General features: G+C 41.5%; 1 protein-coding gene across 4 annotated transcripts in view; it reads left to right on the top strand.

The window, feature by feature from the left end:
• NRP1 (neuropilin 1) overlaps positions 1 to 12,544 on the top strand; it is a 137,352-nt gene that overhangs the window by 104,656 nt on the left and 20,152 nt on the right. For 2 of the 4 annotated variants that reach the window (XM_072825167.1, XM_072825166.1), the window contains exons 9-11: positions 2,511 to 2,842; positions 7,624 to 7,768; positions 10,741 to 10,824. In XM_072825167.1, coding sequence (XP_072681268.1) covers positions 2,511 to 2,842; positions 7,624 to 7,768; positions 10,741 to 10,824 — 561 coding nt within the window. Of the gene's footprint in view, positions 1 to 2,510; positions 2,843 to 7,623; positions 7,769 to 10,740; positions 10,846 to 12,544 lie in introns of all 4 variants that reach the window. The other 2 variants (XM_072825165.1, XM_072825164.1) reach the window with 1 other exon arrangement.

Here is a 12,544-nt window from a genome sequence, read left to right as displayed (position 1 = left end):
TAGGAGACTTGCAGATCAAGTGCTAATAAAGAGTCTCAGAAAATCAAAGCCACGCCTAGTTGGAAAGATGAGGAAAATTGTAGCATTTGAAAACTACTCAAGATTTTTAGTGGTTTAGATAGTGAAGGGCAAGATAATGGGGACTTCTTAGAGGAGGGAAAAGAATGACAGAAAGCTTCCTTCTCCCACCCCCCATAAGGAAGTGCTTTATTCCACTTGCCTCTAGCAAAAGGGGTAAAAGAGAAGAGGCTTTGCAAGGCCACGATCTGGAAGGCCTGGCTGGCATGGCTGACAGTACATGCATGATTCTTAGATGAGCCAGGACTGAATGCTTGGATAAAGAAATGACGTGACCTGAAATATACACCTCATGTGGAAAGTATCTTGAGTAATTAATTCTTAAGGGCGGCTCATAACATGGACACAGTTTAATTGCATAAATACCTGTCCTTAACCTAGAATGGTTATATTTTTAAGCTAAATTTTTATTATATTATACAGAATTGAATTATTTCAAGGAAAAATAGGTTATCATTCCTAGATTCCTTGATTGAGGTGTACAATTTTGAAAGGAAAGTAATTAGGGCAGCCCCATGGCTCAGCGGTTTAGCACCGCCTTCAGCCCAGGGTGTGATCCTGGAGATCCGGGATCGAGTCCCACATCGGGCTCCCTGCGTGGAGCCTGCTTCTCCCTCTGCCTGTGTCTCTGGGTCTCTCTCTCTCTCTCTCTCTCTCTCTCTCTCTCTGTATCTCTCATGAATAAATAAATAAAATCTTTAAAAAAAAAATGAAAGGAGAGTAATTAAATGGTTTGTTATTAAGTCGCCAATTAATCAGTGATTGATACTCTCCGTATGCTCAGAAGCTACTTGGGCCTTCTGTAAAGATATAAAAAGATCTGATGCTGTTCCTTGCCTTTGAGGAATTTATAATCTGGCTGTGGATATAAGATTATCAATATTAAAAACATGGAGAGAACAGTTTAGCAAGAAACTCTGTGCTACTTCTTGCACATATAATCGTGTTTCTGAGATGGGAGAGTTTAGAATAAAGGCTAGAGTAGTTTGGGAAGTTCTCATGAAGAGTCTTAAACTGGGTTTTAATATTTCAATGGACCTTACTTCCATCAACAGGAGGATGAGGGACGGCAGGAATGTTCTGAGCAAAGGCAGTGATGAGGATTAGAGAAGAAAATGGATTAGCTGGAGTATACTGTTAGTAAGAGGAAATAAAATTAGATAAACAGGGTGAAACCAAAATGAAAGTCTCAAAAGCTGAATGGAGACTCTTTATATAGTCCTATAAATAATGGAGAGCCATGGAAATTTTCTAAAGCTCTGTCTTTTATTACTGTGGTAAATATACATAACATAATATGTACCATTTTATCTATTTTAAGGATACGATTGAGTTGTGTTATGTACAATCACATTACTGCTCAGCCATCATCACTATCCATCTCCAGAGCTTTTCGTTATCCCAAACTGAAACTCTGTAAGTGTTAAACACCACCTCCCTGTTCTTCTCTCCTACTGGCTCCTGGCAACCACCATTCTACTTCCTTTCTTTATGTACTTGACTATTCTAGGTACCTCATATCAATGAAATCATACAATATTTGTCTTTTTATGTCTGACTTATTTTACTTAGCAGTGGAAGATTTTTGAGCTTAAGAATGATACCGCAAAAAAAAAAATTATGAAAAGTGAATTGGCAATTTTGCATGGTGTAGATTGACTAACTACTGGGGTCTGACTGGCCAGCCAGACCATATAGCACCCTGGCCAGGAGGGCATAGACCAGGATGGTGCTGAAGGAAATGGTGACCACAAGGCAGAGCCAACATACCTTTTTGTTGTTGTTGCTGTTAACAAAATATGACAGGTTTTAGTAGCAGAACAGGAATGCAAAAATGTAAAATGGGGATAAACAAGATGACTAGACAGGAACTAGCTTGGTGGCTCCACTGGTTAAAACACAGAGTTTGATAAAGGGATTCAGTGTCAAGGGAAGAGGACCGTTTGGATTTGGACATGGTACATTTGAGATGACAGTGAATATTTGTGTGGAAAGCTCCTAATACAGTTAGAAAGAGGGGTGGGCAGGATAGCATCCTGCTATTGACATTACTGATTTCACATCTCCAGCCTGTCATACACTGAACTTCTGTTGGGCAGGACCTGTGCTGGATCTAGGGATAGATTCTAGATACCCAAGGGACTGGAACATCAATACTTTGACATTAAATTTGGAAGAACTCAAAAAGGGGGAAATATATGCCCTTATGGAGGACTGTTTTTTATTGGAACATGGGTGTGGGAGGGGGGTTCTGAAAGTATAGAAGGAAGGTTTGAGGGAGGGAAGGCTCTGGCTTAATGTCAAATGATCCAGAGACTTAAAAATGTATGTGAATGGGTACAATGTTCCTATTCAATCTGTGGTATTCTGTTTCTAGGCATGGAGACTCATAGAAAATCATCTTACATCATCTCTTTCCCTTCACCCTCTAGATTATCCTTGCTCTGGCATGCTGGGTATGGTGTCTGGACTTATCTCTGACTCCCAGATAACAGCATCAAACCAAGGAGAGAGAAACTGGATGCCTGAAAATATTCGCCTGGTAACCAGTCGCTCCGGCTGGACACTGCCACCCGCGCCTCACCCATACATCAACGAGTGGCTCCAGGTGGACCTGGGGGAAGAGAAGATTGTGAGGGGCATCATCATTCAAGGGGGGAAGCACCGGGAGAACAAGGTGTTCATGAGGAAGTTCAAGATTGGCTACAGCAACAATGGCTCAGACTGGAGAATGATCATGGATGACAGCAAGCGCAAGGCTAAGGTGAGGTCCAGGGATGAGAGCGGCTGCTGGGGAGGAAGTCTTTTCTCGTGTCGTTGACTTAAATCAAGGATCTCCAGCATTTTCCTGAAGATATATGACTTTGTATTTCTTTAAGCCATGACATCAGTGGAGGTGTTTGATGGTGTTCGTAGGACCCCATTCTAGCGAAGCCAGGAATGAGGTGCTAAAGGTGGTATCTGAGAGCAACACAGAATCGCATATGCTGATCACCTTTCCTTCCTCAGTGGACAGTGGAAAGCTCAACACTCAGGAGACAGGGTGGCCCAGATGCTGGGGGCTTGGAGGCTGACAGGACAACCCAGTAGAAATTCAGAATCTCTCTGCAGATTCTAATCGGTTAGCCTCCCCTTCCCCATCCCTTTCCCCTTCTCTCATTCATCCCTTGTTTAAATGGATTTGTTTGTTTTTACATTTTATTTTATTTTTTTTAAGATTTTATTTGTTCATCAGAGACACAGAGAAAGAGGCAGAGACACAGGCAGAGAGAGAGGCAGAGAGAGAGAAGCAGGCTCCATGCAGGGAGCACAATGTGGGACTCGATCCCCGGTCTCCAGGATCATGCCTCGGGCCGAAGGCAGATGCCAAACTGCTGAGACACCAAGGAGTCCCTGTTTTTACATTTTAATTATCATGACATACATGTAACATAAAATTTACCATCTTAACCTTTTCAAGGTGTACGGTTCAGTGGTGTTAAGTACATTAATACTGTTGTGCAACCAATCTCCAGAGCTGTGGCATCTTGCAAAACTGCAACTCTATACCCACCGAGCAAGAACTCCCATCCCCCTGACCCCCAGCTCCTGGCAACCACCATTCCACATCCTGTCACTATGAATTTGACTTCTCTAGGAGCCTCATATAAGTGAGATCATACAATGTGTGAGCCTTTGTGCCTGGCTTATTTGACTTAGCACAGTATGCTCAAGTAGTAGCATGGGACAGGATTCCCTTTCTTTTAAAGCTGGTTGATGCTCTGCTGTATGCACGTACCACATTTCACGTATCCATTCATCCACGGATGGACACTGTCAGGGCTTCTGCTTTTTGGCTTTTGTGAATAACGCATCAGTATGTTTTTTATTCATTGGAATCTTTTGAAAAACAATTGGCTCTTGACCCAGTGAAAAGAGAGCTATTCCAATAGTCACAACACATGGTATCTTTTTAAAAAAAAAAAAAAATATATATATATATATATATATATATATATATATATATATATATTCTTTAGTGATCATGTTTTAGTTAGACTGATAGTCAAACTTAGTTGCATTTCCTGAGCACACAACACCAACCGGGAGAGGACATCCAGGAGTATGTTGGGTGGCCTGAGAGCTGGTTTGAGTTTGAAATAAGTAACACCAGAAACCATCCATTCTGTAAGCACTGTGGGAATGGCCTTCTGCTGATGGTGCTTCTCACACCCAATACAACTGGCTTCCCATCGTAGCCTTTCCACCACTGCTTCTCCCAGGACCTACTCCTTTTGTGAAAAGCTCCCTGCCCACTGGTGGGAATGTTATCCTTGCTCCCACTCTAAGCGAGTTTGGCAGTGTGGCTTGATAATGGTGCCTCAGGCCAAGGGCGTGGCAGGAAACAAAAGCCTGCCAGTGCAGCCAGCTCCCCCTCTGTCCAGATGTGGGGCTCTGCAGAGACCACCTGTCCCCTACAGGCCGTGGTCACACCAGTGTAGTGGGCCACTGAGAGTTAGGATGCTGTCAGAAATGTAAGCATTTCTCTCCCAGTCTCACCCCTGCTTAACTTGTGGTTTCTAAAACATTTCTAGTGGATTTTTTTTAATCTACATACAGCTCCTCTCTTTATTGTGTTCATTTTGTTTGCCCCTTTTATGTCTGCCTCTCTTGTTTTGATAAAAGAAAAAGTAAAATAAACATCAAAAACTGGAGTTCCCCTAAGAGCCAATCTTTTCTAGGACAAGGGGCCTTCTGACTTTATCACGAAGTGTGAATGTGCCGCACATCAGCCTCATCCTGGAGCTGGTGCTGTGGTGACATGTTCTTCAACACGAGAGTTCTATGAGAGAAAGAAAACAAATCACCGTATGCTTTGGATAAGATGTCTCATCTCCTCTGCAATTAAGTCTAAATCTATCACTCTATTGTAGTACATTGCATATAGAATCCCCCCTGGAAGCCAGCAAACAGTTTTCAATTTTAACAACAACAAAAACTCCATTCATGAGTCTGTGAGATTTTTCTCCTAAAATATTATTTTATCCATCATTATCATCTTCCTATGATATTTAAAACCACAAAAGCATCTAAATTATTTAACACAGAGCCTCATCTGTGATTCCTGACGTGTCCTTCTCCTGAAATAAAATCTTTAAGATGAAAAAGGACACTGGTAAAACCTTCAGTTTAGGAGCAGTACATATTACTAAATTGTATAATGATATTTAAAACATACTATATTTAAACTTACAAATGAAGGTCACCTGCTTACGATGCCAAGTACCTTTTTTTTTTTTTTAAGTCTTTATTTATTTATTCATGAAAGACACAGAGAGAGAGAGAGGCAGAGACACAGGCAGAGGGAGAAGCAGGCTCCATGCAGGGAGCCTGATGTGTGGGACTCAATCCCAGGACTCCAGCATCACACCCTGGACCAAAGGCAGACGCTCAACTGCTGAGCCACCCAGGGATCCCGCCAAGTACCTTTTATGTAATACTAGAATGAGTACTGGGTTTTATGAATACAACAGCACTTCGATGGATTTAAAATCCTGTATACCTGCTCCTCACTTCCGACCCTCAAGTAGCATGTGATGGACAAGGTATATCAGAGTATCTGAATTAACTGGACTTCTCAGAAGCAGATAGATCTCAATACTCAAAGCCCTCTTCTTCTAAAACATGATTAGTAAAAGGACACTAAGATATTTCATAAACAACCTTATGTTAACAAAGTTAGCCCAGTTCCATATGGCTCTTTACTGCTAATATTCTTCCCACCTCATCACTGACAGCTTTTATAATGTTTTTACATTGTGCTAATTCATTACTCAAGTTAAAATTAGAAAAAGAGCCCAGGATTCCATAACTGCAACTGCTCTTTCCTATGATTATTGGAGTGCTGTTAACATAGACAGAACAGCCATGTGTACTAATGTTGTTTTCATTATAATTAGACCTCACTGGTGACACTTAACTGGGCCTCACAATAATGTATGCCAGATTCTCAATTATTGGAAGCAAACGTGTTCTATCAAGAATGCGGAACCCCAATAATGAATTTACTCTTGAAAATAATGGAAGGAATCTTTCAGGGAAAGAAGCAGGTCTATGTTAACCATGTCCCTTTAGGTTCCTGGAGACTTTTCCTTCTAGAACTCAGAGAACCTCTGGTCATGTTATATCCGACCCAATCTATCTTCTCTTACATACATGCGCATTTTGCCCTGATATTTCTGCCACTGAATGATCACATCTTTTGCTGGTTTATGACGTCTTGACTCAACAGTTGGTGTAGTCCCTGCTCTTGACTGACATGATCTGGGGCTGACCATCCACTGAATCTAATCTACCCAGTTTGGTGGCCCAAGCAACGCTATATTTAAGGAAAAATTAAGGAAACTAAATATGTGACCTTGATTATAGACCTCAGTTTCCCCTTGATTATAGACCTCAGTTTCCCCGAATTTAATGAGATTAGTCTCGATAATTTCTAAGGGCTAAGACACCATAAGGGTGTGGTGCCAGGCACCAGTTAAGACTGCCTAGGTTTGAACCCTGGCTCTAACACTTATTGCACATATAGCCATGGACAATTGCTCAACCTCTCTGTGCCTCATCTGTAAACTGAGGTTAATGATAGAATCTACCTCATGGAGTTGTCTTAAGGATTAAATGAATTCATGTATTTTAAGCACTTAGAACAATGTTTTGTGCCAATAAACATTATGCAATGTTTGTTGAATAATAAGACACTCCTAATGGTAAGGTGATTTGATTTTTCTAACCCCCCTCCCCACCTCCCATCCTGAACAGGATTAAGAATGATGTTGAGAGAAGAGGAAATAAGAAGGCTTATCTATTTCTTGCAAAAGTTATTGTTCCATTTTCTTATGATTCCACTCAAGGATTTTGACCTTCCTGTCAATGTGAAAAGGGAACTAAAATAATTAAGTAGCAGCACTGGCAATGGGTGGCCTGGCTCCGGAAGAATGACAGTGTCTTCACGTTAGGCATGGACTTCAATAAGAGGAGCCCATTCACGCTGCAGTTCAGCCTGGCATCAGGCCCTCACTCGGTAGTTAGGACCCTTGTTATTTTCCTGAGACGAGAAGGTCTTTTATCTACAAATGCCTCCAACTTGTTGTACTGCTTCAGTAAATAGTAATTTCAGTGGGTTGGAAACACCCCAGTTCCTAACTAAATAGCTCGTGCACTACACTAAATTTAATATCTCCTCCCCATCTTCCTCCACCTCAAAGAGGCGGTAGAAGTGTCCCTTCTCCCAAGCACATCAGCCTCATGTCTCATTAAATCCTCAGCTTCTGGGATAGCCTCTGCATGTACTCCACAAAGTTTCTGAGAAATGACACGTCACTTCTTAGAGAAGCTTTAATTGTTTTTTTTTTTTTCTTCCCCCTATCTCATTTATGAAAGAAGTGTCAGCCATTTACCAAGGGGTGGGATGGGGTCTATTTCTCTGCTTTATTAAGCGTCCCAGAGGAGGGACTCTTCTGCCAAAAGGGAGGTTTTATGGATGATGGTGTTTCTCCTATTTCACAGTCTTTCGAAGGCAACAACAACTACGACACACCTGAGCTGCGGACTTTTCCACCTCTTTCTACACGATTCATCAGGATCTACCCTGAGAGAGCTACTCATGGAGGCCTGGGGCTAAGAATGGAGCTGCTGGGCTGTGAAGTGGAAGGTAATTACATTTTCCAGACTCCCTTCTACTTCCCCACTTCTTAAATCTCTTTCTTCATGCTTTTGTGCCTCTGATGGTGCTGCTGCAAATTGCCAGCTTTTTCCCCTGGGTGAGCCTGCCTCTGCATCTGCCGGTACATGAGGCTCAATATTCCAGCACCCTCCACGAAACAGTGCTTTGTGTTGGTTGTTTGCAGAACTCTCCTCAGATTCTGAGTTGCCTCCTTTGATTTTTTTTTTTAATAATTTACTGAGGTGAAATTCACATGATATAAAACTCACCATTTTTAAGTGAATAATTCATTGTCACTTAGGAAAGACATGCACAGTTATTTATGCAACCACCACAATGTTCGTCCCAAAACATTTCCATCACTCCAGGGTAAAACCCCACACCCATGAAGCAGTTTCCCCTTGACCCCTGGAAACCACCAATTCCTTTGACTTTCTTAGTGTTGTTTCAGGCTGATGCAGAGAAACAAATCTTTACGTGAGATAATATTATACCTGATCATGCGGTGAAGGTCCGTTTAAGGATATTATTGCATAAACTTATCATATGAAAGTCATACCAAGGACAAATTCATTTCACTCACTGACCTCAGAACTGCACTCAGCTCTGCCTTTTTATCACATAATAAGTAAGAGGAATGTTTGAAAAACTGATGCGATGGTTGTTTATTGTACCATCGAATGCTTTTCGTGCATTAGAATTCCCATCTGCCTTAGATTTGGTCATAAATGAGTAACCAACTTTTCCATCCCCATAAAGGTCTTCCTCCAGGCTAGCTCAAAGGATGGCTATTGTTGGTACCCAGATGTTAATCAATCGAGCATATGCTCATGGTTGTTCTGAAGAATGCTTTTTAATATCACCTTCTTGTGGTTTCAAAATTATTTGTGTTTTGAGCTACCCAAATATAATTACATTCTTGAGCACATTAAACATCATAAAACTTTTCTTATGCACTAGAGAATCTTAAGATATAAATCACCATACTGGTGAATAATTCATAGCTACTTTTGTATGTATTTATTTTAAAGCAGGCCATTATCTCCCATTCTTTATTGTGTAGTTGTTTCTGAATCTGGAGTCACTTCTCAGACCTCTGAGTTATCTAGTCACTATCAACCCAGGCTAAGAATGACTATGTGCCAGGACTTTGGCAAAGAAACCGAGAAAAAGGAGGGACAAGCAGATTGAAGAGCAACACAGATTTAAGAGGTGGAATGAATGGTTGGTTGAAAAGACTGAGGCTGGTGGCAGTTTGCCAGTTGTAGTGAGGTAGAAATGGTTGGTGAAGAGATTTGCTGCAGATGTTCCCAAGTGCTCACAAAAGTGAGGAAGTTGCCCCGAGCAGCCGTAAGAGAAGTCAACATCCCGGGAAAGTAATGTCAGAGCTTTTTGACACAATTGGTGAAAGGGAGTGGGCTTTTTTTTCTTCCTTAAAATCATTAACAGGCCCTTAGTTAGTATCTGCTCTGTGTCTCCTGGTCTGGAAGATTCTCAGCCTTGCACGCGTGGCCATCTTACTTTAGGCTAGCATTTATGAGAAACAATTAGAGAATCACAGAAGAGAAAATATATTCAAGCAGTAAAATTGGGAAATAAAAATTATTCACTTTCTACCTTTTCACTTTAAGCCAGGTCCTACCCCGGACCGCTTCCAATGAGGAACTCCACCTCTATAAATACCATAAGGAATGCAAATGAACAGAGAGTTTTAAGTACTTAAAAGTGGCACATAACTCAGTGAAGACAAGCATCTGGAATGCCAGGGAGGATTCTATTGATTCAGTGATGGCGACAAGTGGAGCCCAGAACGTGCAGACATTTTACGCAGTCTACACTGCATGCCTAGACTGTGTACACATTCTCTATATGTGCTGATTTCCTAGTTATTACTGGCGTGTGTTCTGGGCAGTTGGGGAAGTAAAAAATAGCTCTGTTTCTATATTTGTCATAACTCTGCTCACTAATTAAGCACAATAACAAACAGTATCAAATTTTTGTTGAGAAAGAAGCAGTTACCGATACAGTCCTGCTGGCCAGAAGCTCTCAGAGAACAGGCCCCCCTGCTCCTGGTATCTTGTCTGGTTCTCAGACTTCAAGAAAACTGTACGTTACCTCAGGTTCTGTAAAATGAAATGTAATGCCTAAAACTGTAAAATATTAAACAGATTGCAGGAATGAGTGACAGGCTGAAAATAATAGACCAAACTAAATTTAAAGAACTTCAAAAGCAGTCTTTGATTAATGTTGGCTACCTTTCAACAACAAACTCAGAGATACAGGAATACCTGCCAGGGTTGGAATGTAGTCCGCCCAGCAGTTCAGGGAAAATGACCCCGGGATATCTAAGACAACTCCTCTCAAACACCTGCTCCAGAGGGGGGCGGTGGGGGGGGGGGGGTCCCAGGTTGAGAAGCTTACTTAAAGGGAAATGGAATCAGTCAAAACAATTAAAAAAAAAAAAACAGAATAGTACTTTAGTAAGAGAGAATCTTGAGACCCCCTTTTAGGGAAAAATTATGATACGAACTTAGCAAATGCTGAGAATGTAAAAGAATTCGTGTGACAAGTGAGTTCTCTAGCACACTGGAAATGAAAAGACAACCAGTTGAAGCAGAATCTCCATCATCAAAGTTCTCAATTCCAGGGTCATGAATAAATAACCAGTGAGAGAATTCAAGCACTGTTCAGAAAAAGGATGTTTATGTAGATAACAATGTATAAAACGCTAAGGCAGCCTACTCTCCTCAGCAGATATGGATCAAATACCAAACAGAGCAGTCCCCAATGCACTCTGCCAAATCCAAGTATATTTAGCTCCTGAAAGAGAGGCAAACCATGCTCCCAGCCTGCTTAGGACGGATTAGAGTTTTCTGCAAAGGTGTTAGCAGATTCCAAAGCCAGAGCCCTGCGAATACATTGCAGAGGTGTGAGATCATAATCCTTGGATCTTGTTTCAGCACCTACAGCTGGTCCAACCACTCCCAACGGGAACCTGGTGGATGAGTGTGATGACGACCAGGCCAACTGCCACAGCGGAACAGGTGATGACTTCCAGCTCACAGGTGCAGAAACCATCTTCATCCCATTGCTGTGCCATTTCAGTCATATTGTGGTTGAGACCCGGCTAGACATTTGTTTGTGTTTGCATAACTCCTCCTCCTCCTGGCTGGCGGTGGTCCTGTGGTGAAGGAGCTGCCGATGCATCCTTTCTTGCCCGGTGCCGACCTGCCACCGCCATTCAAAGCAATCATCTAAGCCGTGTTCAGAGCCAGAGGCTAGGATGCTTTTAATCAAATACAGATTTCTCCATGGCTAAATGTGCTAAACTCATCCTCATCTTCAAAGCCCCACCCCCATAACACATGCACCACCCATACATAACCACACACTTTCGAATGTTTATTTTCATTTTCTAACAAGGTTAAGATGTTTGGAGTGGAACCTTTACCCAACTAATTGATTAAATCGGGCTTATATTCAAAATGCAGCTTTTAAGTTAGAATTTTGTAAATCATTTGACATTAAAATTTACAAAGGCAGAATTAGTTGTTATTTCACATCAGGAACAACTAACAAATGTATCCGGGAGGTTGTGTCCCAAATTCCTCACTAATTAAGAGTATTACTCCATAGCATTTTTAAAACCCTCAGAGAGAGACCTCGTCTTCTACTGGGAGTGGCAGAGGAAATATTAGACAACTGGGGAAATGGGATTGTACCACTTGGAAATGGGCCAAGGTGGTAGGATTTTCACACTATTGTGGCCAAAATCACCGTAGGACTTTTACTGCCACCTGGGTAAAAATGCAGTTTCATATAGCATCTGACTCTCATTTTAGATTAAACATGAGCTCTTGGCTGCAGATCTATATTTTTGTCCAGAAGGGACTCAGACAGCCCACATAATTAATTTCCATGGGCAAAACTGAAGGCATTACCATGTCACTTCATAACAGTGCCATGTTATTGGCTAAGGCATTAATGTAAAATCTGGAAGGAAACACCCCACTGTACATTTCCAATTACTTCAAAAGCTCTCCTCTGAAGTGACGAGAGAGCTCGGCACTCAGATAAATAAGGGGTAAAATCTAGCTCAGAAATTCAGTGCCATGAACCAGGTTTCCATTTAAATCCCAGCTCCTAAGGCTGTCTCCCTCCAAGTTCCCAGGATAATTGCTTATAGTCATAGGGCCAATAAATGTTACTATGGGTTTTTTAAAACAAATCTTGTCTGTAAGTAGCCACGAGCCACAAAAATTAATTAATGCAGAGGCATTTTCTTTGTGCGATATCAAGTTCAACTGAAAACCCTACAGCTGGTGTGAAGAACAGAGTACCATTCTGTGAACCAGGCCCTGTGGAACTTTCCCTAGATTGCTTATAAACAGCCTGCCACAGACCTCAGGACTTTTGTGGGCTCTGTCACACATCCGTAGTGAAATTCCTCATAAAAAAGAACGACTATAGTCATCACAGTATATACCCTTTCAATTGCCCTCTTGTGGAGAGGGTTCTTTTCTTTATAAACCCTAAAGTGGTCAGTTAATATTGATTAGAAACAAAGCCTCAGATTTACTCCTCGTATCAGAACAACCAACCTTCTCATTTTTGCATCAGTTCATGACTGAATCAATTGAAACTAAAGCCCTTGAATGAAACAGGGCAAGTATGTTAGCCTGGAGGAAATTATGTATGGCAACAAGTAGCACACCACAGAAAATGGGTCATTTATACTGGAAACACTGACAGTCCTTTAAAAGG

This window comes from Canis lupus, chromosome 5, assembly GCF_048164855.1.
Source record: "Canis lupus baileyi chromosome 5, mCanLup2.hap1, whole genome shotgun sequence".
NCBI lineage: Eukaryota > Metazoa > Chordata > Mammalia > Carnivora > Canidae > Canis > Canis lupus.
Note: the sequence above shows the minus strand (reverse complement) of the source record. Positions and strands in the feature narration are given on the sequence as shown.